Source organism: Eumetopias jubatus, unplaced genomic scaffold (assembly GCF_037043125.1).
Source record: "Eumetopias jubatus isolate StellerSeaLion01/CBP00866 unplaced genomic scaffold, mEumJub1_p1.0 scaffold_1, whole genome shotgun sequence".
Classification (NCBI taxonomy): domain Eukaryota; kingdom Metazoa; phylum Chordata; class Mammalia; order Carnivora; family Otariidae; genus Eumetopias; species Eumetopias jubatus.
The window spans coordinates 2,022,524-2,049,105 of NW_028274807.1; the positions used below are offsets into that span (position 1 = coordinate 2,022,524).

General features: G+C 53.5%; 2 protein-coding genes and 1 long non-coding RNA gene across 7 annotated transcripts in view; 2 read left to right on the forward strand and 1 right to left on the reverse strand.

The window, feature by feature from the left end:
- Nucleotides 1-633: 633 nt before the first annotated feature.
- SUMO3 (small ubiquitin like modifier 3) lies at nt 634-12,427 on the forward strand. The gene is made up of 4 exons (XM_028126491.2): nt 634-760; nt 5,853-5,981; nt 9,235-9,306; nt 11,182-12,427. The coding sequence occupies exons 1-4, from the start codon at nt 740-742 to the stop codon at nt 11,293-11,295; spliced, it is 336 nt and encodes a 111-aa protein (XP_027982292.1). The 5' UTR covers nt 634-739; the 3' UTR covers nt 11,296-12,427.
- On the reverse strand, nt 10,760-14,686 carry LOC114226406 (uncharacterized). 4 transcript variants are annotated; one of them, XR_015768248.1, is made up of 3 exons: nt 14,519-14,686; nt 12,552-13,647; nt 10,760-11,284 (listed from the first exon to the last, which is right to left on the reverse strand). It is a non-coding gene; the product is annotated as an uncharacterized LOC114226406 (long non-coding RNA). The 4 variants fall into 4 exon arrangements; XR_015768250.1 differs by lacking the exon at nt 14,519-14,686 and having other exon boundaries at nt 10,760-11,052; nt 11,156-11,284; nt 12,552-13,953; XR_015768249.1 differs by lacking the exon at nt 14,519-14,686 and having other exon boundaries at nt 10,760-11,052; nt 11,138-11,284; nt 12,552-13,953.
- An 84-nt stretch (nt 14,687-14,770) lies between these two features.
- Nucleotides 14,771-26,582, forward strand: part of UBE2G2 (ubiquitin conjugating enzyme E2 G2) — a 40,994-nt gene continuing 29,182 nt past the window's right edge. The window contains exon 1 of one of the 2 annotated variants that reach the window (XM_028126529.2): nt 14,771-14,878. In XM_028126529.2, coding sequence (XP_027982330.1) covers nt 14,836-14,878 — 43 coding nt within the window. In that variant the 5' untranslated portion in view covers nt 14,771-14,835. Of the gene's footprint in view, nt 14,879-25,307; nt 25,574-26,582 lie in introns of those variants that run through there. The other variant, XM_028126530.2, reaches the window with a different exon arrangement.

The window sequence follows — 26,582 nt, forward strand, 5'->3', positions numbered from 1 at the left end:
ACTGCACCGGAGGGACGAGCGGGTGTGCCTGGGCTTGGCTGGCTGAGCAGAAGCAGGTGAGGGACCAGGTCGGTGGACGAGGGCAGTGAGGTGGGCAGGCCCTGCTTGGGCCCGAAGACAACCTGCCCTTCCCTGTCCCTGACCCCCACCTATGAGCGACCCCCTGGGCCCCTGGATGTCCCAAGCACCCCCTCTTCCCTGTGTGCCCCTGGGCCCCTCAGTGTCCTGCATGGCCCCTGCTGTCCCTCACTTCCCCTTCCCTGTCTGCGTCCGGGTCCCTGAGCGGCCCCTGGTCCTACTCGCGCCCCCCGGCCCCTTGGTGCCCTGAGTGCCTCTGACGCTGTATTCCCCCCGCTCCCACCTCTTCGCTGTCCTGAGCGCCCCCGGGGTCCCTTGGGGCCCCGAGCGCCCCCCCTCCCGTGCGCACCTCCGGGCCTCCCGGTGCCCTGAGCGCCCCCGCTGTCGGGCCCGCCGCAAGCGCGGACCCGCCCCGTGACGCATTTCCAACCACCAGGAACCTCGGGCCCGGTCGAGCGCGCGCCCGCCACCTAGGGCGCGCGCCTCGTGCACGCGCGCCCGCCACGTGACCTCACGGCAGCCAACCGGCGCGCAGGGATTTGGGGGGCAAAGCGCGGCCCCGCGAGCAGTTGCGGCGGGAGAGCCGCGGGCCGAGAGCGTGACTCGCCCGCTCCGGCGCTGCCTGCTTCCCAGCCGCCGCCTCCCGCCGCCGCGCGCAGCCATGTCCGAGGAGAAGCCCAAGGTAAGGGCCGGAGGGCGCGGGCTGGGGCCCCTGGGTCGGCCCCGCGCCCGCGCCGTCTCCACCGCCCCCCCCGGCCCGGCCCAGCCCGGCCCGCGCCCGGAGCCCTCCGAGACCTCGGGATGCGGGGGGATAGGCGGCGTTTGCGGCGCTTCCCCGCGCCCTGGGCCTCCCGCCCCTCCCCCCGCACGCTGCTCCCCTCCCCCTCCTGCCCGGCTCCGCCCCGCCCCGGCTCCGCCCCGCCCCTGGCCCCCCCCTCGCCCCCACCGAGGCTCCGCCCTGACGGCCCGGGTCCCGCCCCTCGGCTAAGCCCCGCCCTGCCCCTCCCCGGAGTCCCGCTGGGGCGGACCTAGGACGCAGCGGTGGGGGGCGCGCGGGTGTCTGGGGGGACGCGGCGCTTGGAGGGCGCGGGCAGGGAAGCCCCTGGCCGGACCCTCCCCGCCGGGGCTCTTCCTGACGGGACCCGCTATCTCCGGGACCCCTGGCCACCTCCAGAGTCACCCGCCTCCTACCCCCACCGCGACCCTGTTCTGGGACCTCTCCCTAGCCTTGCCCTTGACCCCACCACCCCTTTCTTTCCCGGGCCACGCCTCTCCCAGACCTTTCTCGCTGCTGCCCCTTCCCCCGCTGCTGCCCCTCCCGCCACCCGCGGTCCGCGCATCCGCCTGGCGGCGTCCTCAGAGCCCCGCTCTGTCCTCGCAGGGCGCTGAGACGGGGCATAGGCTGGGGACCCGCAGGCGCGCGCCGCAAGCCCCGTCCTGCTGCGCCGCTCTCCACCGGGTCCTCCAGTGTGCGCGCCCCCCATTCATTGCGTCTCCATCTCTGTCCTCCAGCGCGCGCCCCCCCTTACCCCTCGCCTCCCCATCGCCGGCCTCGGTGTGCGCCCCCCCCCACCCCTCGCCTCCCCATCGCCGGCCTCGGTGTGCGCCCCCCCCCACCCCTCACCTCCCCATCGCCGTCCTCGGTGTGCGCCCCCCCTTACCCCTCACCTCCCCATCGCCGGCCTCGGTGTGCGCCCCCCCCCACCCCTCGCCTCCCCATCATCGTCCTCGGTGTGCGCCCCCCCACCCCTCACCTCCCCATCGCCGTCCTCGGTGTGCGCCCCCCCTTACCCCTCACCTCCCCATCGCCGGCCTCGGTGTGCGCCCCCCCCACCCCTCGCCTCCCCATCGCCGGCCTCGGTGTGCGCCCCCCCCACCCCTCACCTCCCCATCGCCGGCCTCGGTGTGCGCCCCCCCCACCCCTCACCTCCCCATCGCCGGCCTCGGTGTGCACCCCCCCTTACCCCTCACCTCCCCATCGCCGGCCTCGGTGTGCGCCCCCTTACCCCTCACCTCCCCATCGCCGGCCTCGGTGTGCGCCCCCTTACCCCTCGCCTCCCCATCGCCGGCCTCGGTGTGCGCCCCCCCTTACCCCTCACCTCCCCATCACCGTCCTCGGTGTGCACCCCCCCTTACCCCTCACCTCCCCATCACCGTCCTCGGTGTGCACCCCCCCTTACCCCTCACCTCCCCATCGCCGGCCTCGGTGTGCGCCCCCCTTACCCCTCGCCTCCCCATCGCCGGCCTCGGTGTGCGCCCCCCCCCCTTACCCATCGCCTCCCACACTGAGGCTGGAGCCCGGTGCGCCCTCAGCAAGCACAGAAGGCAGAGCTGGGGCTGGCTGGACCCTCATGGAGCCCAGGGCACGGAGCCCCCAGTCAGGCCCCCTGTGGAAGCTTGTACTTTGCTTGCTGTGATTTCAGGACAGGCCTCCCTCCAGAGCAGCCTCCTCATGGCAGACGTAGTTGGAGCTGTCTGCTTTTACCGGCCCAGCCTTAGGCCACGTCCTCAGCTCAGGTGGATGGCTCATCCTGGCTAAGTATACTTGCCTTCGGGGTTTTCTCCGTGGCTTCCTTTCAGTGAAGTTTCAGTACGGTGAAATGGGAGCAGCACTCCTGAACTCAGGGTCCCCCAGCTGAACGGGTATGCGGTCAAACTCCATGTGCTTCCAGGTTCAGTTGAGTAAACCTCTTTGCACTACTTCTGAACGGAGGAGAGCCTGTGCCTCCCAAGGCCGAAGGGAGGGTAGGGGAGCACTGCAGGCCATCGTGGTAGTGGGAAGAAAACCTTGGGCATCAGTTGGGAATGCAGTGTGTCCCTGCATTGCATAGCTGTCGCAGGGGGTGACCTTAGGGGTTTGTGGTCATTGTTTCCTTGTTTACTAGGAACTCACCAGGCGTCTGGGACAGGCCATTTGTTCTTGGCCTCCTTCCTTTAGGGAGAGTTCCCTGCCTGCGCCAGCCCCCGCCCCCTGCGTCCTCCTGACTTCTGAGGCCCTCCCGCCCTGGCCTCCAGCCACTGCCCTGGGTGTCTGTTTGCTCTGCCTTCTAGTCCCCGTATCTCTCTGTCTTGACACCTTCATATTTTTTTGTTAAAAAAGCAAATGCAGTTTCTGTCCACATGCACAAGAATGGAGTTGGACCCTTACCTCACATCACATACAAAAAGCTGGATCAGGGACCGAAATGTAAGACGTAAGACATTGAAGCTCTTAGGGGAGAACGGAGGACCCTGGACTTGGCAGGGATTTCTTGGATGGGACACCAGAATCCAGCACCTGGACTACTTGAGAATGAGACGTTTTGTGCATCGAGAGGCACTGTCCACAGAGTCAGAGGCCACCCACAGAGTGGGAGAAATGTTCGCAAATCACGAGTCTGATCATGGATTAATGTCCAGAATACATAGGGTGCTCTTCAAACTCAAGAACAAAAAAGAACTTTATTCAGAAACGGACAAAGCTCTTGAACAGACATTTCTCCAGAGAAGGTGCACCAATGGCCACCAAGCCCGTGGGGTACGCTCAGTGTCACGAATAGAGAAGTACAAATCAGACCTACAACGATGGGGTTGGGTGCTCTCCAAAAGCAGAAACAGACACACCGGTGAGCCTGCACATGGTTGGCGGGAATGGAAAATGGTGCAGTCACTGGAGAATGAGTATGGGTGTTCCTACAAAAATTAAAAATAGAATTACCATATGGAGCTGCAATTCTACTTCTGGGTGTTTGCCCCAAAGAACTGAAAGCAGGGTCTCCAAGAGATCTTGTTCACCCACGCTCACTGCGGAATTACTCACAACAGCTACAATACGGAAATAACCCAGGTGTCCATGGACAGATGAAGACAGAAGAACGGACATACGAAACGTGGCCCACCCATACAGTGGAAGGTGACACCTGCTTCACCGGGTTTGGACCTTGAGGACATCATGCTGAGCGAAATAAGCCAGCCCCAAAAAGGCAAACACTGTGTGATCCACTTTTTTATGAGATGCCTAGAGGAGTCAAAATCATAGAGATAGAGAATTGAGGGGGGTGGACAGAGGGGAGTCAGGGTTCAGTGGGCACAGAGTTTCAGTTCTGCAGCATGAACGGGGTTCTACAGTTGAATGTGGTGAAGGTTGTAGGACATTACGTCTGTATGTAGTACCAGCCAAAAGTGGTTAGAGAGTAGATTTTATGTTATGTGTATTTTTTTAAAAAGTTTTTTTTTTATTTATCTATTTGACAGAGAGAGACACAGCGAGAGAGGGAACACAAGCAGGGGGAGTGGGAGAGGGAGAAGCAGGCTTCCCGCGGAGCAGGGAGCCCGATGCAGGGCTCGATCCCAGGACCCTGGGACCATGACCTGAGCTGAAGGCAGACGCTTAATGACTGAGCCACCCAGGTGCCCCTGTTATGTGTATTTTAACACAAAAGAAGTTGAAAAAAAATCCTATCTCTAAATGGATATAAGTGTGCTAGCCTGGATTGGATCCTGGAAGAGAAAAAGGCTGTTAGTGGAAACACTGGTGAAATGTCAGAAGAGTGTGGTGTTGGGTTGCTAGTGCGGCGGCACGTAGGCCTCTTAGGTGCACGGACGGGGTGTGGCTTGTGGCAGCTCTGGTCCGCCTGCTCCTTTTCTGTAAAGGTACAGTTGTTCCAAAATAAAACCTTTATTTGAAAAAAAAAAAAAGCCCAACAAATGCATCCTTTGTCTCTGGGGAATGAGCGCCCCAGCTCCACCCTGGCCTCAGGTCACGGAGCACCCCGTGTGCAAGGCCCTGTTGCCCATAGCGGAGTCCATGTTCCGGAGATGGAGGGCACCAGCTGGTGTCTGCGTGTGTGCCATGACCCCGGCCACAGCGTGCCCCAGCTGGTCTGCTTTCTGCCGTGCTGCTGGAGTCCTGCCTCCGGGGCCGCTTCTCGCCCAGCTCTCCATGTCCCCAGGAGCCCAGGTGCGCAGGCAGTGCCAGGGGGAAGGGAAGCAGCTGTGGGGGTGGTACAGACGGGCTGAGCGTGGAGGTCAGCCCCGCGGGTCCCCACCCTCAGGACCCGCAGGAGGACGTGCAAACACAGTTTACGTCAGACTTTATTTTCTAAAAGGATTCGGGCCAGCTTTCTCATTTTGTTCAAAATAAAGGATTCCTGTCTTCCTAAACAGTGCCAGATAAATGAGACGGCCCTGTGCCCACAGGACCCGCTGTGGGTGTGCCTCCTGGAAACCAGCTCGGGCCAAGGAGCCCCAGGTGGCCTGCTGCTCCTGGACATCAGCGTCTTGCTTCGATTCCAGATGTGCTTCCAGGCGCTGAGAAACCCCAATTCTGATTGCTCAGGAGCTCTGAGAGTGTCATGTAGTATGCAAAAAATGCCACTTGGGTGGGACTGCCTGAGAGGCCGCCACGGCACTCGTGTTCATGGTCGTCAACGATGCTTGTCTCATTTTGTCTTCGCGGTCTGTGTCAGTGTGTGCACCCTGGGAGGGTGTGTTTGAAGAGTCATCTTAAAGCAAAGATAGATTTTGGTTTTCTTCTAGAGTCATTAAGCAGATTTATTCCTTTGAATTCATAATCTGAAAACCGTAGATTTGTGTTGTGTGCCGAACGGGTAGAAGTTGGAAGTGCATTCTGTGTAAAGATGCAGCAGTTGTGTCAGGGACTCTGGGCCACTGCAGAATTGTAGGAATTGGTTGGTTTTAAAGCCTTACACCCCAGCAGGTACCCACAGGCGGGCCTGTGAGAACGGTGGCCGTGGGGGGCGGGTGCTGAGACCCAGTCTTGTGTGTGCTTGCAGGAGGGCGTGAAGACGGAGAACGACCACATCAACCTGAAGGTGGCCGGGCAGGACGGCTCCGTGGTCCAGTTCAAAATCAAGAGACACACCCCGCTGAGCAAGCTGATGAAGGCGTACTGCGAGAGGCAGGTGCGTCCCACCTGCGCCCTGGCCCCCGTGCCTCTGATGATGAGCCCTGGCTCCATGACAGCAGCCGGTGCCCAGCTGCTCCGGGCTCTGCTGTCCTGGAAGTGTGTGTGTGTGTGTGTGCATGAGTGTGCGCATGAGTGCACATGTGTCTGAGTGAGCGCGCATGCATGAGTGTGCGCGCATGACTGTGTGCATGAGTGTATGTGTGGGAGTGCGTGTGTGCGTGAGCGTGTGCACGAGCGTGTGCACGTGTGCGAGTGCACGAGCGTGCATGTGCGGTTGCGTGTGTCTGTGCACAGGCACGCACGCCGCTGGCTGGCTGTTTCCTTCCGCTCCTGTTGGTCTTCTGTCCGGCGGCGCGTCAGCTCTCGCGTCCACAGCCGTGTCACACTGCTTTTCCTCCGGAGTCCGGCATGTGTGGCGGCGTCCCTCGGATGCGCGGGTTGCAGAGTAGTGGACACGTTCCTTCTCGCAGTGGCACGTCCGCAGGGACACGGCCGGCCGTCCTCACAGCTCGGTTGCGGAGAGTGCCTGATTTCTCCCTTCACTTACCGGCAGCGGCAGCGGCGGGCCGGATCCCCAGTGTCCTCCTGGGGACAGCCCGACCCTTCACGGTCGTTGTCGTCCGTGTCTCCCACACACGGGTGCTTTGACCCTCGCTGCCCGTGGTTCGCACTCACACGCGGGGACCCGAGGCTCCCGGTTCCTGCGAGCGGGGGGCAGCCTGTGTCCGTGTGCCGTGCACATCCTGGCGCTTGGCTGGTTCTGCTCGTGGCTCTCGTCGTGCCGGGCCTGGGGCTTCTGTGGTGACGAGAAACCCTGTAGGAAAGCTGCGTGCCTTCCTCGTGTCCCCCGTTTTCAGACCTGCGCTCAGAGGCCTTCCCTGCCCTCCTCGGCGACTGCTTCCTTTTTTACTCTTTCTCGGTAGGTGTGCTTCAGTTTGTTTTTTCATGTGTTTGGCTTTAGACGTTATTGTCCCCTGAGAAAGGTGGCCATGCCGCTGACACTGCCCTCCGCGCTCGCTCCTGCCCGCGTCCTGCCAGGAGATGGCTCGGGACGTGCTGGATTCTGCCGCGGCCGAGGCGGCGCACAGCGGACCGCCTCACGTCTGGCTCCTGTCTGCCTCGGGGTCTGGGGGTCGTGTGTGGTTTTCCGGGTGTTTGTGTGAATCCATCACCCGTGTTCTCCACCCGCCGCCCGGGGGGCACGTTCCTGCGGTCCCAGCTGCCCCTCCCTTCCTGCCCCGCCGCAGGGCTGTCCTCGCAGAACCACCTCAGAATCGTTCCTTCTGGAGACTTCTTTGGCCTCCATCCTATGTATTTTCTGGATTAATCTTCCCCTGTTTCGGCAGAGCGTGTCTTCCAGCATCTTGCTCTGAAAGGGTTTATAAAATGCAGCGTCTTTGAGGTATTGCGTGTCTGATGGTGATTTACTTTTCATAAACCTTCACGCTTGACCATTTCTAAATTGAAACTCAGTTTCTTTTTTTGGATTTATCACATGGTCTTGTTCTTCTGGTTTTGGAGTGGCAGGTGCAGTTAACATTCTGATTCTCTGTCCTTTGATGTAACTTTGCTCTTCTCAGGGCTTTTGGGACCTTATTCTGTGTCCTGAAACATCACTATCGTTTCCCCCCCCCCCCCCCCCCCCCCCCCCCGAGATCAAGGGTCGAGGGCTCCACCGACAGAGCACTTCCCAGGTCGAAACTTGTTTTTAGTTGAGGAAACACCGCTTACGCCCTCTCCCGTCCTGCCCCCTGTGCTTGGAACGCCCCTGCACCTTGGAGCCCCTGTTCTGGGCCTGTCCCTTGGGAGCGTCTCTGCCCACGTGACATCGGGCTTGGTTGTTGTTGCTGTTGGTTTTCTTTCTGGGAGTTCTTTCAACTTATTGGTCCCACCTTCTGTGGACACTCTTGCATCTGCCACAGTTTCCAGTTTCCAAACCTTCTTCATTCTTTCTTATTCTTTGAGGGTTCCTTTCCCCAGTAGCAACTATGTCTCGTTTTTTGCCTCCCTGAGGATTTCAGTGTCTCTCTGTGTCCTCCGGCCCCTCCCTTCCCGTGCCCACCGTTCCTTCCTCGTTGGTTGGACGGCTCGCGCATTTGAGCCTTTCTTTCCATGTCCCCAAGTCCTTGGTTAACTGCTCATATCTAAGAACGAATCCCAAAAAGCTGACGAAAAGCTGCATGCGTAGAGCCTACAAGCCACGGTGGGGTGGCCTGCCAGGCTTGGTGGTTTTCGGGGGGTGGGGCTCGCAGGTGTTGCAACCTGTGAGTCATTGAATTTCCCAAAGTGGACCTCCCAGGCTCCCGTCTGTGCCCTGGGCGTGCGTCTGGACGGAGAGAGGGGGCTTGGTTGGTGGTGCTGTCACTGTCCCTGGTGTCCTGAGCCCAGGGCTCAGAGTCCACGTCTCCAGAAAGTAGATCTTTTGCCCGTGGGAGGGACAGTGCCTGGCCGCTTGGGGTTGGGGGAGGCGCCTTGAGCTGGGGGTCTGAAAGGACCTTTCTTGTGTCAGCTTCCAAGCAGGCATCCAAAATCAGCCCCCAGGCCTCTGGGGGTTCTAGGCCCTGTGGCCCCCACCCCCACCCCGACCTTGGGGTCTAGTAGCCATGGCCCAGCAGCGCCCAGCCGGCGGCGGTGTCTGCGTCTCCTCCTTCTTCCTGTTCTCTTCGTCCCTGGGGTTCATGCCTTAATTTTTTGGTATCTTTTCAGGAGGGAGCAGAGATGCATGTTTTCATCCTTTCTGTTCCGTTTAAGTGAAATCAGAATCGCTTTTTAAGGGGATATTTGTCTTCCCCGACCATGTTCGTCCTGCCCTCGGGACACAGGAAGTCTGCACATGCTCCTTGCTGGACGGAAGACGCTCCGCTGGGCCTCCCGCGGGCCCCGTGGCCGGGGCTCCTTCCCGCTCGCATGCGGTCCTGTGACCTAGGCCTCACTGTCACCTGACGGCTTCTCCCACGGAAGTTCTTAGAGGGTGGTGGTGCCAACGGTGTGAAACTTCTGCTCGATTCTGGAGGGAAGTGGGGGAGGGGCGGGGCAGGCCCCCGGGAGCTGGAAGGTGTGAGAGCTTCTGGAAGCATCCGTGCTGGGCATCACGTGAAATGGATTGTAGGTCCGCTGGCCTGTTTTTATAATCAAGTGGATCATAAGTCTGTATGCTCAGAATTCTGATATTTTAAGATAAATGTTTTATTTTTTGGAATTAAGGTGTTATCTGGAAATATCTAATGATAACTGGTTTCTCTTTTCAGGGCTTGTCAATGAGACAGATTAGATTCAGGTTTGATGGGCAGCCAATTAACGAAACAGACACCCCCGCACAGGTATGAAAACCAGCCGCCTGCACTGAGGGGCTGCTACGGCTCGCGTCTGGTCACCGCCACGTGGGCGCCCACACAGAGTACTTGACGTTTCTTAATGGTTTTAATGAGTAGGTTATTTAATTCTTAAATTTGGAGTTCAGTTTTCCAAATGAGGCAAGTGCACTTGGTCAGACCTCATCCTCCATGCTGGGGGGTGGGGTGAAGGACCAGGTGCTGACAGTGGGTCCAGGGTCACGGGCCGGGGCCCCCCGCTCCGGCCACCTCTCCTGGCGCCTGCCCCTTGTATCTGGACACCGGATTTGCAGCTAAATTGCTGGCCTGATTCTTGTGCCCTTTCGGTATTTATACACAAGGGGTGTGGGCGGGAGGGACAGGCACACACACGCCGTCACCCGTCACGTGGTGTTTGCTCACCGCCGCCCACCACGCACCCATCCCGTCACCTCCCTTCGCACTGCAGGGGGAGGGCGTTGGGCCCGGAAAGAGGAGGCTGAGGTCAGCGGCTCTGCGGCCATTTGTCAGCTGGGCGACCTTGTGATCGAGAGCCACTGACCCTCTTGGAGTCTCCATCTTCTCCGTAACGGGGATGCCTGTTTTCTGTCCTGCACAGCGTTGTGAGAATCCGTCAGAGTGGGTCACGTGGCAGGACCGCACAGCGAGAGACTGTGTGTGTGCGCGCGTGCGCGTGCCCGCTCTAGGAGGGCTCACACCGCTCACGCGGGGCGCCGGGCTGCAGGGGGTCCTGGGAGTTGGGAGGCTGGAGGAGCACCCTGGCTCTCCTGCCTGCCCGTCATTCTTGCTGCCGCTCAGGTGGGGTCTGAGCCTGGGAGGGGCCCTGCTGTCCCAGCCTGAGAGCATCCCTGGGAAATGTTACTGCTTCCAGCCTCGGTAGTCTCTGTCTGAATGGGCAGGGATCAGGGTAGATGTTTGTGTACCCCCTGAGCCAGGAAAAAAAATCCGGCAGCAGGAAACGTTTGCATCATCCCCACCCTGGTCTTGAAGGAGAGGGAAGGAGCCGAGTGGCAAGCCAGCAGTGCTCCCTTGCTCTAGCAGATCTTCCTTGTGTGAGGTAGCTTGCTTTGGAGTCCACGGGCATGGCCCGCGGCACTTATGATGAAGCCTGTGGTCCTACTGGGCCCCAGGAGTCCACACCGCTCATTAGATACTCCTAGGTGGAATGCGATTTTGTGTCATGTTCAGTAAAAATTTTAGACACTTATTTATTTATTTTTTTAAGATTTTATTTATTTATTTGACAGAGAGAGACACAGCAAGAGAGGGAACACCAGCAGGGGGAGCGGGAGAGGGAGAAGCAGGCTTCCTGCGGAGCAGGGAGCCCGATGCGGGGCTCCATCCCGGGACCCGGGGATCATGACCTGAGCCGAAGGCAGACGCTCAACGACTGAGCCACCCAGGCGCCCCGGACACTTGTTTAGTTTTTAATGAGACTTAGTTTTCTTTTTAAAGATTTTATTAATTTTAAAGTAATCAGTACACGCAACGTGGGGCTTGAACTTATAACCCTGAGATCATGAGGCCCATTCTCTACTGACTGAGCCAGGCAGGCGCCCCCGGAGGCTTAGTTTTTCTATCAAAGTCCTTAGCTTTGGCTCTGCTTTTGTGAGTGCTGTGAGGGGGAGCTTGGTGGATGAATAGGGCTCATTGGAAACCCACAGCTGGGCATCATTCCCTGCATGGCACACACGTGGAGAGGCCGCCGCGCACAGGTGCGGTTGGGACGGTGCTCTGCGAGGGGAGGAAGACTGTGCAGTGAACCTGCGTATCCGTTCGGGTGGGCATTTTGCATTCCCGGGATGGCGAGGAAACTAACCGCTTTCCCCTCTCTCACCGCGCCGGCCCCGGTGACCCGGTCAGCTGGAGATGGAGGACGAAGACACCATCGACGTGTTCCAGCAGCAGACGGGGGGCTCGTGGCAGAGCGGCTGTCTCTGTCCCCTCCGTGTCGTCCCAGCATCTGCTGAAGAGTGAACAAGTGACCATACCCATCACCACGGAGTCTGCGGAAACCTGGGGACAGTCACCAAAATTACTTCCCTCTCTTTGACATTTTGTGAGGGCAACTCAGAACTCTGGTCTGCAGGGGGGAGCCTGCAGCTGGAAGCGGGCCAGTCACACTTGTCTTTGTTGGGGTGAAGTGAGTTGTGAGGGGTTTCGGGTTTGTTTTTGCTTTCATTTTTGTTTTTTCTCCCCTCTAACTTTGCCCCCAAACTTGTGGTCTGAATGTCCACTTTTAGTCTAGATGGGGATCTGACCCCAGGGGTTGATCTCCGCCCCTGCACCACTTATTCCAGTCGAGAGCTCACGGCACCACAGCGGGGGTGCTTCTGTTGGACAAGTTTTGGGGGCGGTTTGGGGATGGGAGACAAACTTTTACTATTTTGTATGGCACAGGTTTTTTAAATGCTAAATATTGCATTTCAGGATATGGTAAAGTTGAAGGGAAAATACTGGAATGCTTTTTAAAAGGTGAAAAGGAAAATAAGCAGGTCCTTCAGTAACGTGGCCTTGGGCATCAGCACCCACTGCCTGGAGCCTGGGGCCGCAGAAACGGGCCTTTCCCCCTCATAGAGAAGAAAGCGGTCCCCATGCGTCTCACTTGGTCACAGTGTGGCCTCAGATCTCCTCCTCTAATTGTGGTCTCTCTATAAAAAAGCAAGATTCAGTATTGCTGAATTTGCACTTGTTTTTGTGTGAAAGGCCTGCTTCAAAGTATGTTACCCATGGAACCCATGGAAAGGTGACTCCGTGTCGCCCTCACGGATTTGGGCTGTGCTGCTTTCCAAATAGGTATGGGACTTACGCTTTAGTATATGATTTTAGTTCTGTGAGATGTTTTGGGACCTGTACCCATTAAACTGATAGTTTTCCTCCTGTCTTTGTGTATGGACCCACTGCTGCCTTGTTCTAGTCACAGAGCATGACCATGACCGTCATCTCTTGCTTGCCTGGAATCTTGCTGAAGGTGTTCGCATTTCCTTTGTGTCTTGCTGTTCGGGCATGGGTGGGATGTCTGCTGGCTCTGTTCTGCTTATTCACCGATTTGTACATTATCTGTTGTCCTTTGCTACTGTAAACAGTAAATATAGTTTGGTATTCTGTCTCTGGGCTTGTATTAAATACTGCATTTGGCCGTGGGGCCATACCGTCACAGTGCCGTATCCGTACGGACCATTCAGTGAGACCACTGACATTTTAAGGCTAGTTGGGGAAAAGTAAGTATTCACCTGATGGCTGGTCACACATGTGGGTCCTGGCTTCTCCTCTCATTGCTCATGAGCTCTCCCAGCCTTTGGCTGGGCTGAACCGGCGTCGTGACACCTTTCCTGGGTGTCATCTGTAAAGAGAGGTTAGATTTTGGAGGCAGAGGAATGTGGACATTAGTCTGGGCTTCACTAGGTTTTTGGTGTTTGAAGATAAGACTGTTTTCCTTTGTGCAGTGGATGAGGTCATCCACTTATCTGAAAACATAGTGTTGGACTCCACTTTTGTATGCTTCTACCCTAAAATATGCATACTTGGGAGGCTTGTTTGCATTGTTAAATTTCATTCAGTTCAGCAGATACTGATTGCCATGCTCAGGTACTAAAGCTGCATCCATGAACAAGTGAGACAAAAACCCCTTGCCGTCGTGGAATGTGTCTTCTGGTTGTAGGAGGTAGGTAGTAACAACAATTATATGTTATGCTAGTAGATTATACAGAACGTTATAAATTCTATACAAGAGTGTAGGATGTAGGTAGATGTAAATATTGTGGAGGTGAAAACTTTTTTTTTTTTATGTTTTATTTGCTAGAGAGAGAAGGAGAACACAGGCAGGGGGAGCAGCAGAGGGAGAGGGAGAGGCAGGCTCCCCGCAGAGCAGGGGGCGGGACGCGGGGCTCCATCCCAGGGCCCTGGGATCACGACCTGAGCCGAAGGCAGACGCTCAACTGACGGGGCCAGCCAGGTGCCCCGAAACTTTGCTTTTTTAAGGTGTGTAGGTCTTTGCATGGCAGAGCCACAAAGTACTAAATGTATTTACTTTCTTTGAAGTCAGGAAGAATGGGGTTCTGAGAAGCCTAAGTAGATCACCAAATCACAGTAGGCCAATTGGAAATAGCACAACCATAATAACACTAAAAAAGGGCTATCTGTTCCAGTACACATTACACAGTTGTGGAGAAGCCAGGGAAGCAAGGAGCCTGAGCGGGTGGCCGGGGGAAGTCGTTGGTCCCCCGAAGCAGCGCGGACGGGCGGTCTTGCGGCTCTGCTCCTCAGGCCTCGCTGGAGCTCTACTCTTCACGGGGGCTGCCTTGGGAAGCCCGACCCCGTGGGGCCACCCTGACGGGCAGGAAAGCCACCACAGTCACCAGTCGTTTTCGGACCGAAAGCCTGCCTGGAGGCGGTCAAAGGCACACAAACGCCTTCCTCGTGGATCTCTGTGCTTGACTGCAGGTGGGCCTGAAAGTCGCCCTGAAAAGGCCCTGCGCTGCCGTGTAGTTGAACCTACCGGTGGGATCTCCGACTTTTACCCCCCGTCTCGCGGGGGGATACGTTTAACACGTGATACACCCTAGTGAGCTCTGCCCCGCCAGCAGTCGGCCCGCCCCGGACCCGCACCCTCCACCTGCAGCCGTCATGCCGGGTCCTGCGCCCGCCCTGCCCCCCGGGCCGCCATCCCCCGTCCCCACCCTCGGTCCGCGGCCGGCCCCCCGCCCGTCCCGCAGTCGGACCTCCCGGGGCCCTGCCACCCGGGGCCCTGCCACCCGGGGCCCTGCCACCCGGGGCCCTGCCTCCCGGGGCCCTGCCTCCCGGGGCCCTGCCTCCCGGGGCCCTGCCACCCGGGGCCCTGCCTCCCGGGGCCCTGCCACCCGGGGCCCTGCCACCCGGGGCCCTGCCTCCCGGGGCCCTGCCTCCCGGGGCCCTGCCTCCCGGGGCCCTGCCACCCGGGGCCCTGCCACCCGGGGCCCTGCCTCCCGGGGCCCTGCCTCCCGGGGCCCTGCCACCCGGGGCCCTGCCACCCGGGGCCCTGCCTCCCGGGGCCCTGCCTCCCGGGGCCCTGCCACCCGGGGCCCTGCCACCCGGGGCTGCCTCCCGGGGCCCTGCCTCCCGGGGCCCTGCCTCCCGGGGCCCTGCCTCCCGGGGCCCTGCCTCCCGGGGCCCTGCCTCCCGAGGCCCTGCCAGTGTGACGTAACAGGCGGCTCATACGCACTCCTCGCCGGGCGCCCGCGGCTCGGGATTTTCTGGACGACCCGGGGCCCTGCAGAAATTTGCGCCGCCGTAGGCGGCGTTGACGCACAGGGTGGCTGCGGCCCTGGCGGAGGCTGAGCGCCCGGGGACCCTGCGGCCGGGAAAGCCCGGCCGCCGCACCTGCGCCTCGCCTCCGGGCGACCGCCCCACCGCGCAGGCGCGCCCCGCGCCCCGGAAGGGTTTCCGTGCCCCGGCGGCGACCCGGAAGCAGCCCTGCGGCGGGCGGGCGGGACCTGCGCTTAGGAGGCGAGGCCGGACCGCGCAGCTGTTGCCGGGACGATGGCTGGGACGGCGCTGAAGAGGCTGATGGCCGAGTACAAACGTGAGTGCGGGCCCCGCGCGCCTCCTCCCGCCGTGGTCCCCGTGTCCCGCACCCCCGCGCCCCCTCCTCCGGCCCTGACCCCGCGCCCCTTCCCTCCGCCCTAACCCCTGACCCTGCGTCTCTCGGCCCCCGCACCCCCTCCTCCCGCCCTCACCCCGGCCCCGCGCCCCCGACCCCCTCCTCCCGCCCTCACCCCGGCCCCGCGCCCGCGCCTCCAGCCCTAGTCTCCGACTGTGGCCCGCGGGCTGGGCGCGGCCCGAGTGGGTGGCGACGTGGAAGGTGTGACTCCTAAACCACTGAGTCATGCCCGCCTGTGGGCGACTAGGAGCGGGGAGCTTCGTTCCGGTAAATCGTGGGCCGTCGCGGGGTGTCCGGGCCCGTCCCCTGCGGGGCGCGCCACCTGCTCCTGCACGTGTGTCATCGCGCTCGCACCGAGCGCTCTTGGAAGAGTCGGTGTTCGGGAGCGCTGCCTGGGTGTGTGTCGGTCCCCGGCTCCCGCCAGTCGGGGCCGTGCACACACGCCGTGCGGGGGAGCGTGCGGGGGAGCGGGGAAAACCGACGTGGCCCGCGGGGAAGCTCAAACCAAAACTGCCGGCGGAGGAAGCGCCTTGTGATGCGCTTGACGTGAAAGGTCAGACTGTGGCTTTGTCTTTACCGAGGGCACAGGTTTTGAGTGGTGCCCCCCGTCGTTCTTCCAGCGTGGTGTTCAGAAAACCTCCTCAGGGCTTTCGGAGCCACGAAATGTTGTAGTGTCTGGGGAGAGCAACGCGGGAAGCGAGAACCTAGGAACATTCCGTGTCCTGCCTTTTTCCAGCGGGTGCTCTCTCCGAAGAGTTGCCAGGAGCAGTCATGGCCGAGATGGGTGTGTTGAACGTGTTCTGAGCTGCTGGTGGGGAGAGCCGGGCTTCCACGGCCATGGTCAGGGTTCAGCCGCCTCTGCTTATTAGCTCTTTGCTCACCGTGGCCTTGACCTCCGCACTTTGCTTCTCTGGGAAGAGTCATGCTTCTCAGGACACCTGTCAGGTAGCTCTCGGTTCTTTAGGCTGTTACTGTTACGATGACACGGAGGATACTTTCAGAAGAAGGTCGCAAATAAACCATAGTAATTGGTAAATACGCACGGAGCTCCGTCTCCTAACCAGCTGCCGCTGCACAGGGAGTCTGTGTTTGACACGAGCAGACCAGGGTGGTGCGGACGTGGGCTCCTTCGAATAAATGTGTACATACTGCTCTCGGCCAGTGTCCTCTGCTTGTAGGAGCGTATTTGGGAGGCAGAGTGTGAACGGAGGGTTGAGTGGGAGTGTGGGGCACTGCTGCCTCTTCCTCTTCAAGGGAAACCTGGCTGGGGGCGGTCTGTGCGGGGACACCTGCCGTTCCTGCCATGCTGGTCAGCTCTAGACTGCAAGCAAGTATGACTGTCCTCTCTGTAGGGAAGGGATCGATTCAGCCTGCAAGGGGAATTAGGTTCAGGCTGCTGCTTCGATCCAGTCTCTGCATTGTCGAACTTGTATTTCCTGAGGATATTTGCATTAGCAAAGATTATTTTTGCTTTTACTGTGTTTACAAAAACCTCATCCATTATTTCAATCCTCCTGTCAGTTTGCTGTAAGAAAATGCAAATAACACCTGACTTCCCAAAGTTGTATCACAGAAGTGTATTATATGTGTTTTTACGTGTTAATGTGACATCTTGGGGTATATGTGGAAGGCAGAACCCTAAAAAAGTCTCCCTAAGCTTGCTGGCCCCTGCTTGCCCCATCAGACACGAATCCAGCACTGCTGTGAGAGCACTCTGGAGGTGTAACTTAGAGGTTACTGAGTAGCTGACTTACAGGTAGGGAGATTAACCTGGATTATCGGGGTACGACCCAACAATCACTCAAGGCCCCGGCATGGCAGAGGTAGGCAGGAGGGGAGGTTCGGAAGATTCAAAGCATGAGGAGGACTCCACCTGCCGTGATTGGCTTGGAAGATGTATGGGTGACTGGGAACAGAGGCACGTGGGCTGCCCCTAGAACCTAGGGCTGATCCTTGGGGAACCTCCATCCCACAGCTGCAGGGACCTGAGTTCTGCCAAGAACCTGAATGAATATGGGGTGGCACCCTGCCAAGTAGCCCTACCATGATGCTGCCTTGTGAGACTCTAAGCAGAGAACCACCTGCCCCTTCTCACATGGAAACTGTGAGGTCATCAGTGGGTGTTTTTCTTTCCTTAAAGGTTTTTATTTATTTATTTGAGAGAGAGAGCAAGAGTGGCGGTGGGGGGTGGGGGGCAGAGGGAGGAGGGAGAAGCAGGCTCCCCGCTGAGCAGGGAGCCTGACGTGGGGCTCGATCCCAGGACCCTGAGATCATGACCTGAGCCCAAGGCAGATGCTTCATCGACTCAGCCACCCAGGCGCCCCAAGTGGGTGTTGTTTTAAGCCGTTGAGTTTGTGGTGACAGCTTGAGAAAGTGAATACAGTATGTCACCAAGGGGAGTTCTGTTGTTGCTGTATCTTAGAAACATCATAAAATTCCAATTAGTGATCCTCATCTTTCGTGAATTAGCATCTAGTTTGTCTTACCACATTTTAAGGTGGCACATCCATTGGAAGGTGGACTTGAAACCTGTCTATGAAATGGGGTTTCAGTAGGTTATTGGGATAGGGTTCAGGCATACTTTTTCATATTTGGGAATAGTCCCAGAACTGCAGAAATTTAGAGGTGGTGGAACCTTGAATAGGATTTTCTTCAGCCCCTGGTTTGTCACATTTTGCAGGAAATTGAATAACAGAAGCAAAATGATTTGCCTAGGTTCTTACAACCAGGAAAAAGGAGAGTCAGAAAAAGAACCCAGATTTTTTTTTTACACTTTTAAAATTTATTTCATTTTTATTTTTAAAGTAGGTTTCACACCCAGTGTGATCAAGACTTGAGCTGAGGGCCGCCTGGGTGGCTCAGTCGTTAGGCGTCTGCCTTCGGCTCAGGTCATGGTCCCAGGGTCCTGGGATCGAGCCCCGCATTCGGGCTCCCTGCTCCGCGGGAGGTCTGCTTCTCCCTCTCCCACTCCCCCTGCTTGTGTTCCCTCTCTCGCTGTCTCTCTGTCAAATAAATAAATAAAATCTTAAAAAAAAAAAAAAGAGCTGAGATCAAGAGTTGGGTACTTAACGAGTCACCCAAGCACCCCAGAACCCGTATATTTTAAATGGGTATCTTTTTGATGTTTTATTGTCACACATCATCCAGCCTTTCCGAGAAGTGTTAAAAATAGACTTAGGTATTTTGGGTTTTGGGGGTCTCCTTAACAAAGTAGCACAGGCTGAGTGGCTTAATGAAACAGAAATTTGTTTCGATCACTGTTCTGGAGGCCTGAAGGCCCAAATCAGGGTGTCGGCAGGGCCACACTCTGTAGGCTTTAGGGAAGAGGCCCTCCTTGCCTCTTGCAGCTTCTGGTGGTTGCCCGGAATTCTTGCTGTTCCCCGGCTTGTGGCGGCATAACTCCCGTCTCTGCCGGTCTTGGCTTGGCTGTCTTTCCTCTTGGGGAGACGCCAGTCGTGGCTTAGGACCACCATGTTCCAGTATGACCTCACTTTAACACGATTACATCAGCAGAGAGGGTCACATTCACAGATGCTGGGGGACATACTCAGCCTAGTACCGTATTGAATGAGAACCGCAAACTTGAATGTGGAGAACTGAATGCCTGCTCCTCCTGCGCTGGTGCTGCCCCCACAGTCCCCATGTCTCAGCTGCTGGCAGCCACCTTCTTCCATGTTTTGGGGACTCAAAACCTTAGATTCGCCCTTGATGACTCCCTTTGTTTTCTATTCACATGGAACCTGTTGTCCTACCTTCAGACTTTATCAGGAGTCCCACGCTGGTCAGAGCCACTCGCCTGTGGCCCGGGTTACTGCCAGGATCGTCCGGACAGGTCTTCTGCTCTGCCATTGCCCCGCTTTGTTCTGTTCTCAGCACAGCCGAGAGAGACCCCCGTACACTTGTCAGCTCGTGTCACTCTGCCCAGGACCCTCTGTTGCCGTAAGAAGCAAGGTCCTTGCAATGACCCTGCCTGTCTGACTTCTGACCCTTGTGCCCTCAGCCCCACGGGCCGCGTCCCAGGCACACTTTCCCCCGGGCACCAGCACTTCCTTAGCCTGGGTGCCCTTGCTCCCCTGCAGAAGCCGTCCTCGAACCCCCGGACGCCATCCGTCCCTCTGGCCGCCATCCTCTTTCCCTGGCAATATCCCCTTTGAGCTTTTCAAAACATTTCTGTATTGTGAAGTGTATTGTATAGGCAAAGGTAAATGGGTCTGTTCAGATGAAAAGTAAGATGAACATCTGTCTGTACACATGGCTCCCAACCTAAGAAATAGAACATTTGCGGTAACCTGGAAATCTCTGTGCTTCTTCCCTCCACCCCTGCAAGTGACTGCTGCTAAAGTCTAGTAGCTGGTCCCCTTCCTTTTCTTTGTAGTTTTACTGCTTAATATACTTACATAAGCAACGTACTGTTTATTTTTGCCTGTTGTACTTAGTAGTTGAGATGGAACCGCACAGTGTGTGTTCTGAGAACTTTTGCTGAGCACTGATTCTGAGATTTATGCCTGTCATAGCATATAGCTGTGGTTCATTTTCACAAAGCCAAAGTTTATCCAGTACGTTATGGATGGGCATTTGGGTTGTTTCCGGTTTTCGGTTATTATACATACAATGCTGCTGTGGACTTTGCTGGTGCATTTGTGCAAGGTCTGTATCCGGGGTGTGATAACAGTCATGGGGCACTCCCATAATCCACATTCCTGGCTCGTTCCAGACTGGTTCCCTGTGTGCTTGTCCGCGTGCACACTGCCTTGAATGTTCACTGATGCCTTGGTGTTGGGCACGGTCTATGTTCACCAATGTGATTGTGAGGCCTGGTTCCTTGTGGTTTTAATTTGTGTGTTGTGATTAAAGTTGAGCATCCTGTCATGTTTATAGGTGGTTTATGGGTTTTCCTTTGTGAATTGTCTGCTTGTGTCTTTTACCACATTTACATAGAGTAGTTTGTCTCTTTTTCTTATTGATTTGTAGATGTTCTTTGCATATTCTCTATTCCTTTATATATCCCTAATCCACTGTTAGTTATATATGTTGTAAGTATTTTATCCCTGTTTGTTCTTTGTCTTTTCAGCCTTTGTGGTGTCTTTTTTTTTTTTTTTAAAGCAGTTTTAAGCTTTAGCTTATATACAGTAAGTTAGTATACTTAAAGTTTACAATGTAATGAGTTTTGGCGGATGCACACACCCCTGAAGCCGTTGCCACAGTCAGGATGATGGGCATAACCACTGCCCACTGAAGTCTCCTCCTGCTTCTGGAACCCAGCTCTCCTGTGCCTTCCTGTGCCCCCAGATCCTGGGCAGTGACCGACGGATCTGCTTTGAGTCACTATAGAATGTTTTGTTTTTTCTTTTGTCAGGATTCTTTCATCCAGCATAATTCTTTAGCCATCCATCCTCCGAGTCGTTGCTTTTCTGCTGCAGAGTAACATTCCACTGTATGCATAGACCAGAGCATGTTCATGCATTCACCTGTTGGTGGACCTTTGGGTGGTTTCTAGTCCTTGGTTAATACAAATAAACCTTCAGCAACATTGGTGTGCATGTCTGTGGACATACATGTTCATTTTCCTTGGGGAAATACATGGGTCACCTGTGAATTTCATGTTTAATTTTTAAAGAAACAGCCACATTGTTTTCCCAAGCAGTCGTACCATTTTACATTTCTACCGTCAACGTGTTAGAGAGTCCCTGTGGCTCCACTACCTTGTCCGCACTTGGTATGGTCGGTTCTTAAATGTTCAGCCATTCTGTTGGGTGTGTAGTGGTATCTCATTGTGGTTTTTAATTTTTTTAATTTTTAAGACATCTTAATTTATTCTACCATTTTCTGTGCCTTTTTTTTTTTTAAGATTTTATTTATTTATTTGAGAGAGAGCGAGAGCGTGAGCAAGCACAAGCAGGGGGAGCTGCAGAAGGAGATGAAGAAGCAGGCTCCCCGCTAAGGAAGGAGGCCGATGTGGGGCTTGATCCAGGATCCTGGGGTCATGACCTGAGCCAAAGGCAGGCACTTAACCAACTGAGCCACCCAGGCACTCCTCTGTGCTTGTTTTTTAAATTAAATTTTTAAATTCAGTTTATTTAAAAAAAAAAAAAGAACTCCAAACCAGAACAGGTCACTCATTTCCCCCACCCTCCCACTCCCTTGCCTCTGGTCTGTGTTCTTTGGACTGTCTGTTCTTTCTTTCTATGACCTTGTTTTTTTTTTTGTTTTTTTTTTAAGATTTTATTTATTTTTTTGACAGAGACAGCGAGAGAGGGAACACAGCAGGGGGAGTGGGAGAGGGAGAAGCAGGCTTCCCACTGAGCAGGGAGCCTGATGTGGGACTCGATCCCAGGACCCCGGGATCATGACCTGGGCCGAAGGCAGACACTTAACGACTGAGCCACCCAGGTGCCCCTATTTTTTATATCTATTTTAGATTCTATATGTATGAGAGATCATACAGTATTTGTCTTTCTCTGTCTGACTTCACTTAGCATGATGTCTGTCCATGTTGTTGAAAATGGCAACAATTCTTTTTTACAGCTGAATAATATTCCATTGTGTACAGGCTTACCTTGGAGATATTGTGGGTTGTGTTTCAGACCACCACAATAAAGTGAATATCACTATAAAGCTGGCCAAGTGGATTTTTTTTGGTTTCCTGGTACATATAGAAGTCATGTTTACACTGTGCTGTAATCTGTTAAGTGTACAACAGCATTATGTCTCAAAAAAAAAAAAACAGTTTACTTACCTGTGTTTTCCTCATTGTGTAAACTTGGCTCCTTTGTTGTAATTTAATGGACCATATATATGTGGATTTATTTCTGGGTTATTTTGTTCCACTAATCTATGTGTCTGTTTTGATGCCAATTCTACAGTGTTTTAACTTCTACAGCTTTGTGATATAGTTTCAAATCAAAGGGCATGATGCTTCCAGCTTTGTTCTTTCTCAAGTTTGCTTTGGCTACTCTGGGTCTTTTATGGTTCTATACGGTTTTTAGGAGTGCTCAATTTTTTAAAAAATACCATTGTAATTTTGATAGGGATTGCACTGAATCTGTATATTGCTTTGTGTAGTGTGGACATTTTAACAATACTGATTCTTCCAAAACATGAGCATGGGGTATCTTTCCATTTGTATCTTCAGTCTTTCATTAATGTCTTATAATTTTCTTTTTCTAAACGTTTTATTTCTATTTATTTGACAGAGAGCACAAGCAGGGGGAGCAGCAGGCAGAGGCAGAGGGAGAAGCAGGCTCCTTGCTGAGCTAGGAGCCCGATGCGGGACTCGATCCCAGGACCCCGGGATCATGACCTGAGTTGAAGGCAGATGCTGAACCAACTGAGCCACTCAGGTGCCCCAATGTGTTGTAATTTTCAGTATACAGGTCTTTCACCTCCTTGGTTAAGTTTATTCCTAGTTTTTTATTCATTTTTATGCAATTCTAAATGGGATTCTTTTCTTAATTTCTTTTTCTGATCGTTCACTATTGTATAGAAAAGCAATAGATTTTTGTGTATTGTTTTTGTTTGTATCCTGCAACTTTACTGAATTTTATTCTAACAGTTTTCTGATGGAGTCTTTAGGGTATTTTAGGTATAATATCATTTCAGCTGCAGATAGTGACAATTTTAATTCTTCCTTTCCAATTTGGGTGCCTTTCATTTCTTTTTCTTGCCTAAGTGCTCAGGCAAAGATTTTGAATACTCTGTTGAATAAGAGTGGTCAGAATAGGTATCCTTGTTTTGTTCCTGATCTTGGAGGAAAATATTCCAGCTTTTCACCATTGAGTCTGGTGTTGGCTGTGGGATTTTCATATATGGCTTTTATTATGTTGAGGTATGTTCCATCTCTACCCACTCTGTTGAGAGTTATACATGGATGTTGACTTTTATCAAATGCTTTTCTGCATCTGTTGAGATGATCATATGATTTTCATTCTTTTGTTAATGTGGTGTGCATATTGACTGATCTGCAGATGTTGAACCATTCTTGCCTTCCTGGAATAAATTCCACTTGACCATGGTGTATGATCCTTTTAATATATTGTTGAATTCAGTTTGCTAATATTTTGTTGGGGATTTTTGCATCTGTGTTCACCAGGGATATTGGCCTGTAATTTTCTTGTGGCATTCTTGTCTGGTTTGGTCTTATGGTGAAACTGGCTTTGTAAAATGTTCCCTCTGCTTCTTTTTTGTTTTTGAAAGAGTTTGAGAACTGGTATTAATTAATTCTTCTTTCCATGTTGGGTAGAATTCACCAGTGAAGCCATCTGGCCCTGGACTTTTGTTTGTTGGGAGGTTTCTGATTACTGATTCAGTCTCCTAACCAGTAATCAGTCTGTTTAGATTTTCTGTTTCATCATGATTCACTCTTGGTAGGTTATGTGTTCCTAGGAATTGGATTCCATTTCTTCTAGGCAATTTGTTGGCGTACAATCGTCCAGAGTAGTCTCTTATGATCCTTTGTATTTCTGTGGTGTCAGCTGTAACATCTCCTCCTTTGAGTCTTCTCTCCATTTAACTTGGTGAGTCTAGCTAAAGGTTTGTCAGTTTTATCTTTTCAAAGAACCAGCTCTTAGTTTCATCATTTCCGTTGTGTTTTTAGTCTATTTCATTTATTTCTGTTCTAATGTTTGTTACTTCCTTCCTTCTGCTAATTTGGGCTTCATTTGTTCTTTTTCTAGTTTCTTGAGTTGTAAAGTAAGGTGGTTTATTTGAGATTTTTCAGGTTTCTTGACATAGGCATTTATCACTATGAACTTGTCTTTTAGAACTGCTTTTGCTGCATCTCATAAATTTTAGTATATTACATTTCCTTATGTTTTAATTTTATGTTTCAAGGTATTTTTTTATTTCTCTTTTGATGTCTTTTTTGACTAATTGGTTATTCAGTAGCATGTTGTTTAATCTCCATATACTTGTGAATATTTTAGTTTTCTTCATGTAATTAATTTCTAGTTTCACATTATTGTGATCAGAAAAGATGCTTCATATGATTTCAGTCCTCTTAAATTTGTTAAGACTTATTTTGGGGCCTAACATGTGATTTGTCCTGGAGAATGTCCCATTTGCACTTGAGAAAAATGTGTATTCTGCTGCTTTTGAATGAAATGATCTGTAAATATCTGTTAAGCCTATCTGGTCTAATGTGTCATTTAAGGCCAGTGTTTTCTTACTGATTTTCTGTATGTAAGTGGGGTATTAAAATTCCCTACTATTACTGTATTGCTATTTCTCCCTTTAGGTCTGTTAAAATTTGCTTTATATATTTAGGTGCTCCTGTGTTGGGTGCTTAAATATTTACAAGTGTTACATCCTGTTGGATTGACTCCTTTATCGTTATGTAATTCTTTTCTTTGTCTCTTAATACAGTCTTTGTTTTAAAGTCTGTTTTGTCTGATATAAGTATAGTTGCTCCAGATTTCTTTTGGTTTCCATTTGCATGGAACATCTTTTTTTATTCCTTCACTTTCAGTGTGTGTCCTTATATCTGAAATGAGTCTCTTGTACGCAGTATATAGATGGGTCTTGATTTTTTTACCCATTCAGCCCATTTACCCATTCTGCTATTTGTTTTTTTTTTTTAACCTCCTTCCCCCCCTACCCCAACCCCATCTCCTGCTGCTTTTAAGATTCTCTCCTGGTCTTTAATTTTTGACATGTGATCATCATGTGTCTTGGTGTGGGTCTCTCTGGGTTCCTCTTATTTGAAACTCTCTGGGCTTCGTGGATCTGGACGTCTGTTTCCTTTCCCAGATTAGGGAAGGTTTTAGCCATTATTTCTTCAAGGAGATTTCTGACCTCTTCTCTCTCTCTTCTCCTTCTGGAAGCCCCATGATCCTAATATTATGTTGTTTGTTTGTTGTTGTCCTATAAGCCCCTAAGCTGTCTTCTTTTTTTTTCTTTCATTCTTCTTTCTTTTTGTTGCTCTGATTGACTGAGTTCCCCTGCCTTGACGTTGAGCTGTCTGATCCTTTCTTCCGCTTCATCGAGGCTGCATTTTGGGTCAGCTACTGTAGTCTTCACCCTGTGACTTTTTTTATTTTATTTTTTTAGAGAGGGAGAGAGTGAGTGCAGGGGGAGGGGGGCAGAAGGCAAGAGAGACTCTCAAGCAGACTCTGCCTAGCATGGGGCCCTCCTGCACAGAAAGACCAGACTCCTGAATCTGTGGCTTCTTGCTTTCCCTGGAGGTGGTAGCTGTTTAAGAACTCTCTCTTCATTGGTTAGAGTCCTCTGGGACCCACGGCGTAAGTCCAGCTGGTCGTCAGAGTCAGGTGATGTAGGGAAGTCCCCAGCAGCAGTCATAAAATTTGGGGCACCAGATGAGTGAGCTCCTTCCTGTGTGATACTGAGTTTTACAGTTTCATGGGACCAGGAACTCAAACATCCCTGGCCTCCAGAGCCAGGTGATCAAGAGGTGTCCCATAGGTGACAGCCACAGAAATCAGGACACTAACTATGTGTAAAAGCTCCCTTCAGGGAGATGCTGGTGCCCTGGAGCGTGGCAAAGGGAGAGGGTGAAGGTGGTGCCCTAGTCTCTGTTCACAGAGAAGAGTGTTCCAGCAGGCTCTTGACGTGTGTGTGTTAAATCAGATGTCTGCCCTCAGGCTGGTGCTCCAGTACAAGCAGGTGAGCCTCCTTCACTTAAGTCTGGGCACAATCCACGGGCTCCCTCTGAGCTGGGCCCTGGGGTGGGTGGGTCCCAACATGCAAGCCCTTTAAGGGAGATTTCACAGATTGCTCCTGTCTCATGGGTCTCGGGATGTGAGTCCCGTGGGATTTCAAAGTTAGGTGTTTTGGGGGCTTGTCTATCCAAGTGTATGTCTTAAAAATTGGGGGTGCTGCTGTGGTGGGGTTTGAACCTTTTGCTCCTCAGGGAAAACCTCTGGGTTTTGAGTTTTCTCCTGGTTATGAGATACTGCGAGGAAGTGTTATGATTGTATGCCAGCCTCTCTTAGCTGCTTCCGTGTGGTTTTCTCCTCATTTGCTTGATGTGCACTTATAACCCAGCCAGTCTTTAGTGTTTTTGCTTTTTTTCAAGATTTTTATTTTATTTATTTTAGAGAGAGAGTGTGCGTGCACGTGAATTGGGGGGGGGGCAGAGGGAGAGAGAATCTCAAGCAGACTCCCCACTGAGCACAGAGCCCAATGTGGAGCTTAATTCCATGACCCTGAGAACATGACCTGAGCTGAAACCAAGAGTCGGAGGCTTAGCCAACTGAGCCACCCAGGCGCCCCCAGCCTTTTAGTGTATTTTTAAGAGGAAATTGTTCTGTATGTAGCTGTAGACTCTGTGTCCATAGGAGGAGGGGACCTCAGGGTGTTCCTAAGGTGCCATCTCCTCCTTCCTGGCTTTGATTTGTGCTTTCCTTTTTTTTTTTTTTTTTTTTAAAGATTTCATTTATTAGAGAGGGAGGAGAGCACACACAAGCAGGGGAAGGGGCAGAGGGAGAGGGAGGGGCAGAGGGAGGGGCAGGCTCCCCGCCGAGCAGGGAGCCCGATGCGGGGCTCGATCCCAGGACGGTGGACTCGTGACCTGAGCTGAAGGCAGATATTTAACCCACTGAGCCACCCAGGCGCCCTGGTATGTGCTTTCCTAATGACCGATGACACTGAGCATTGTTTTGTGTGTTGCCAT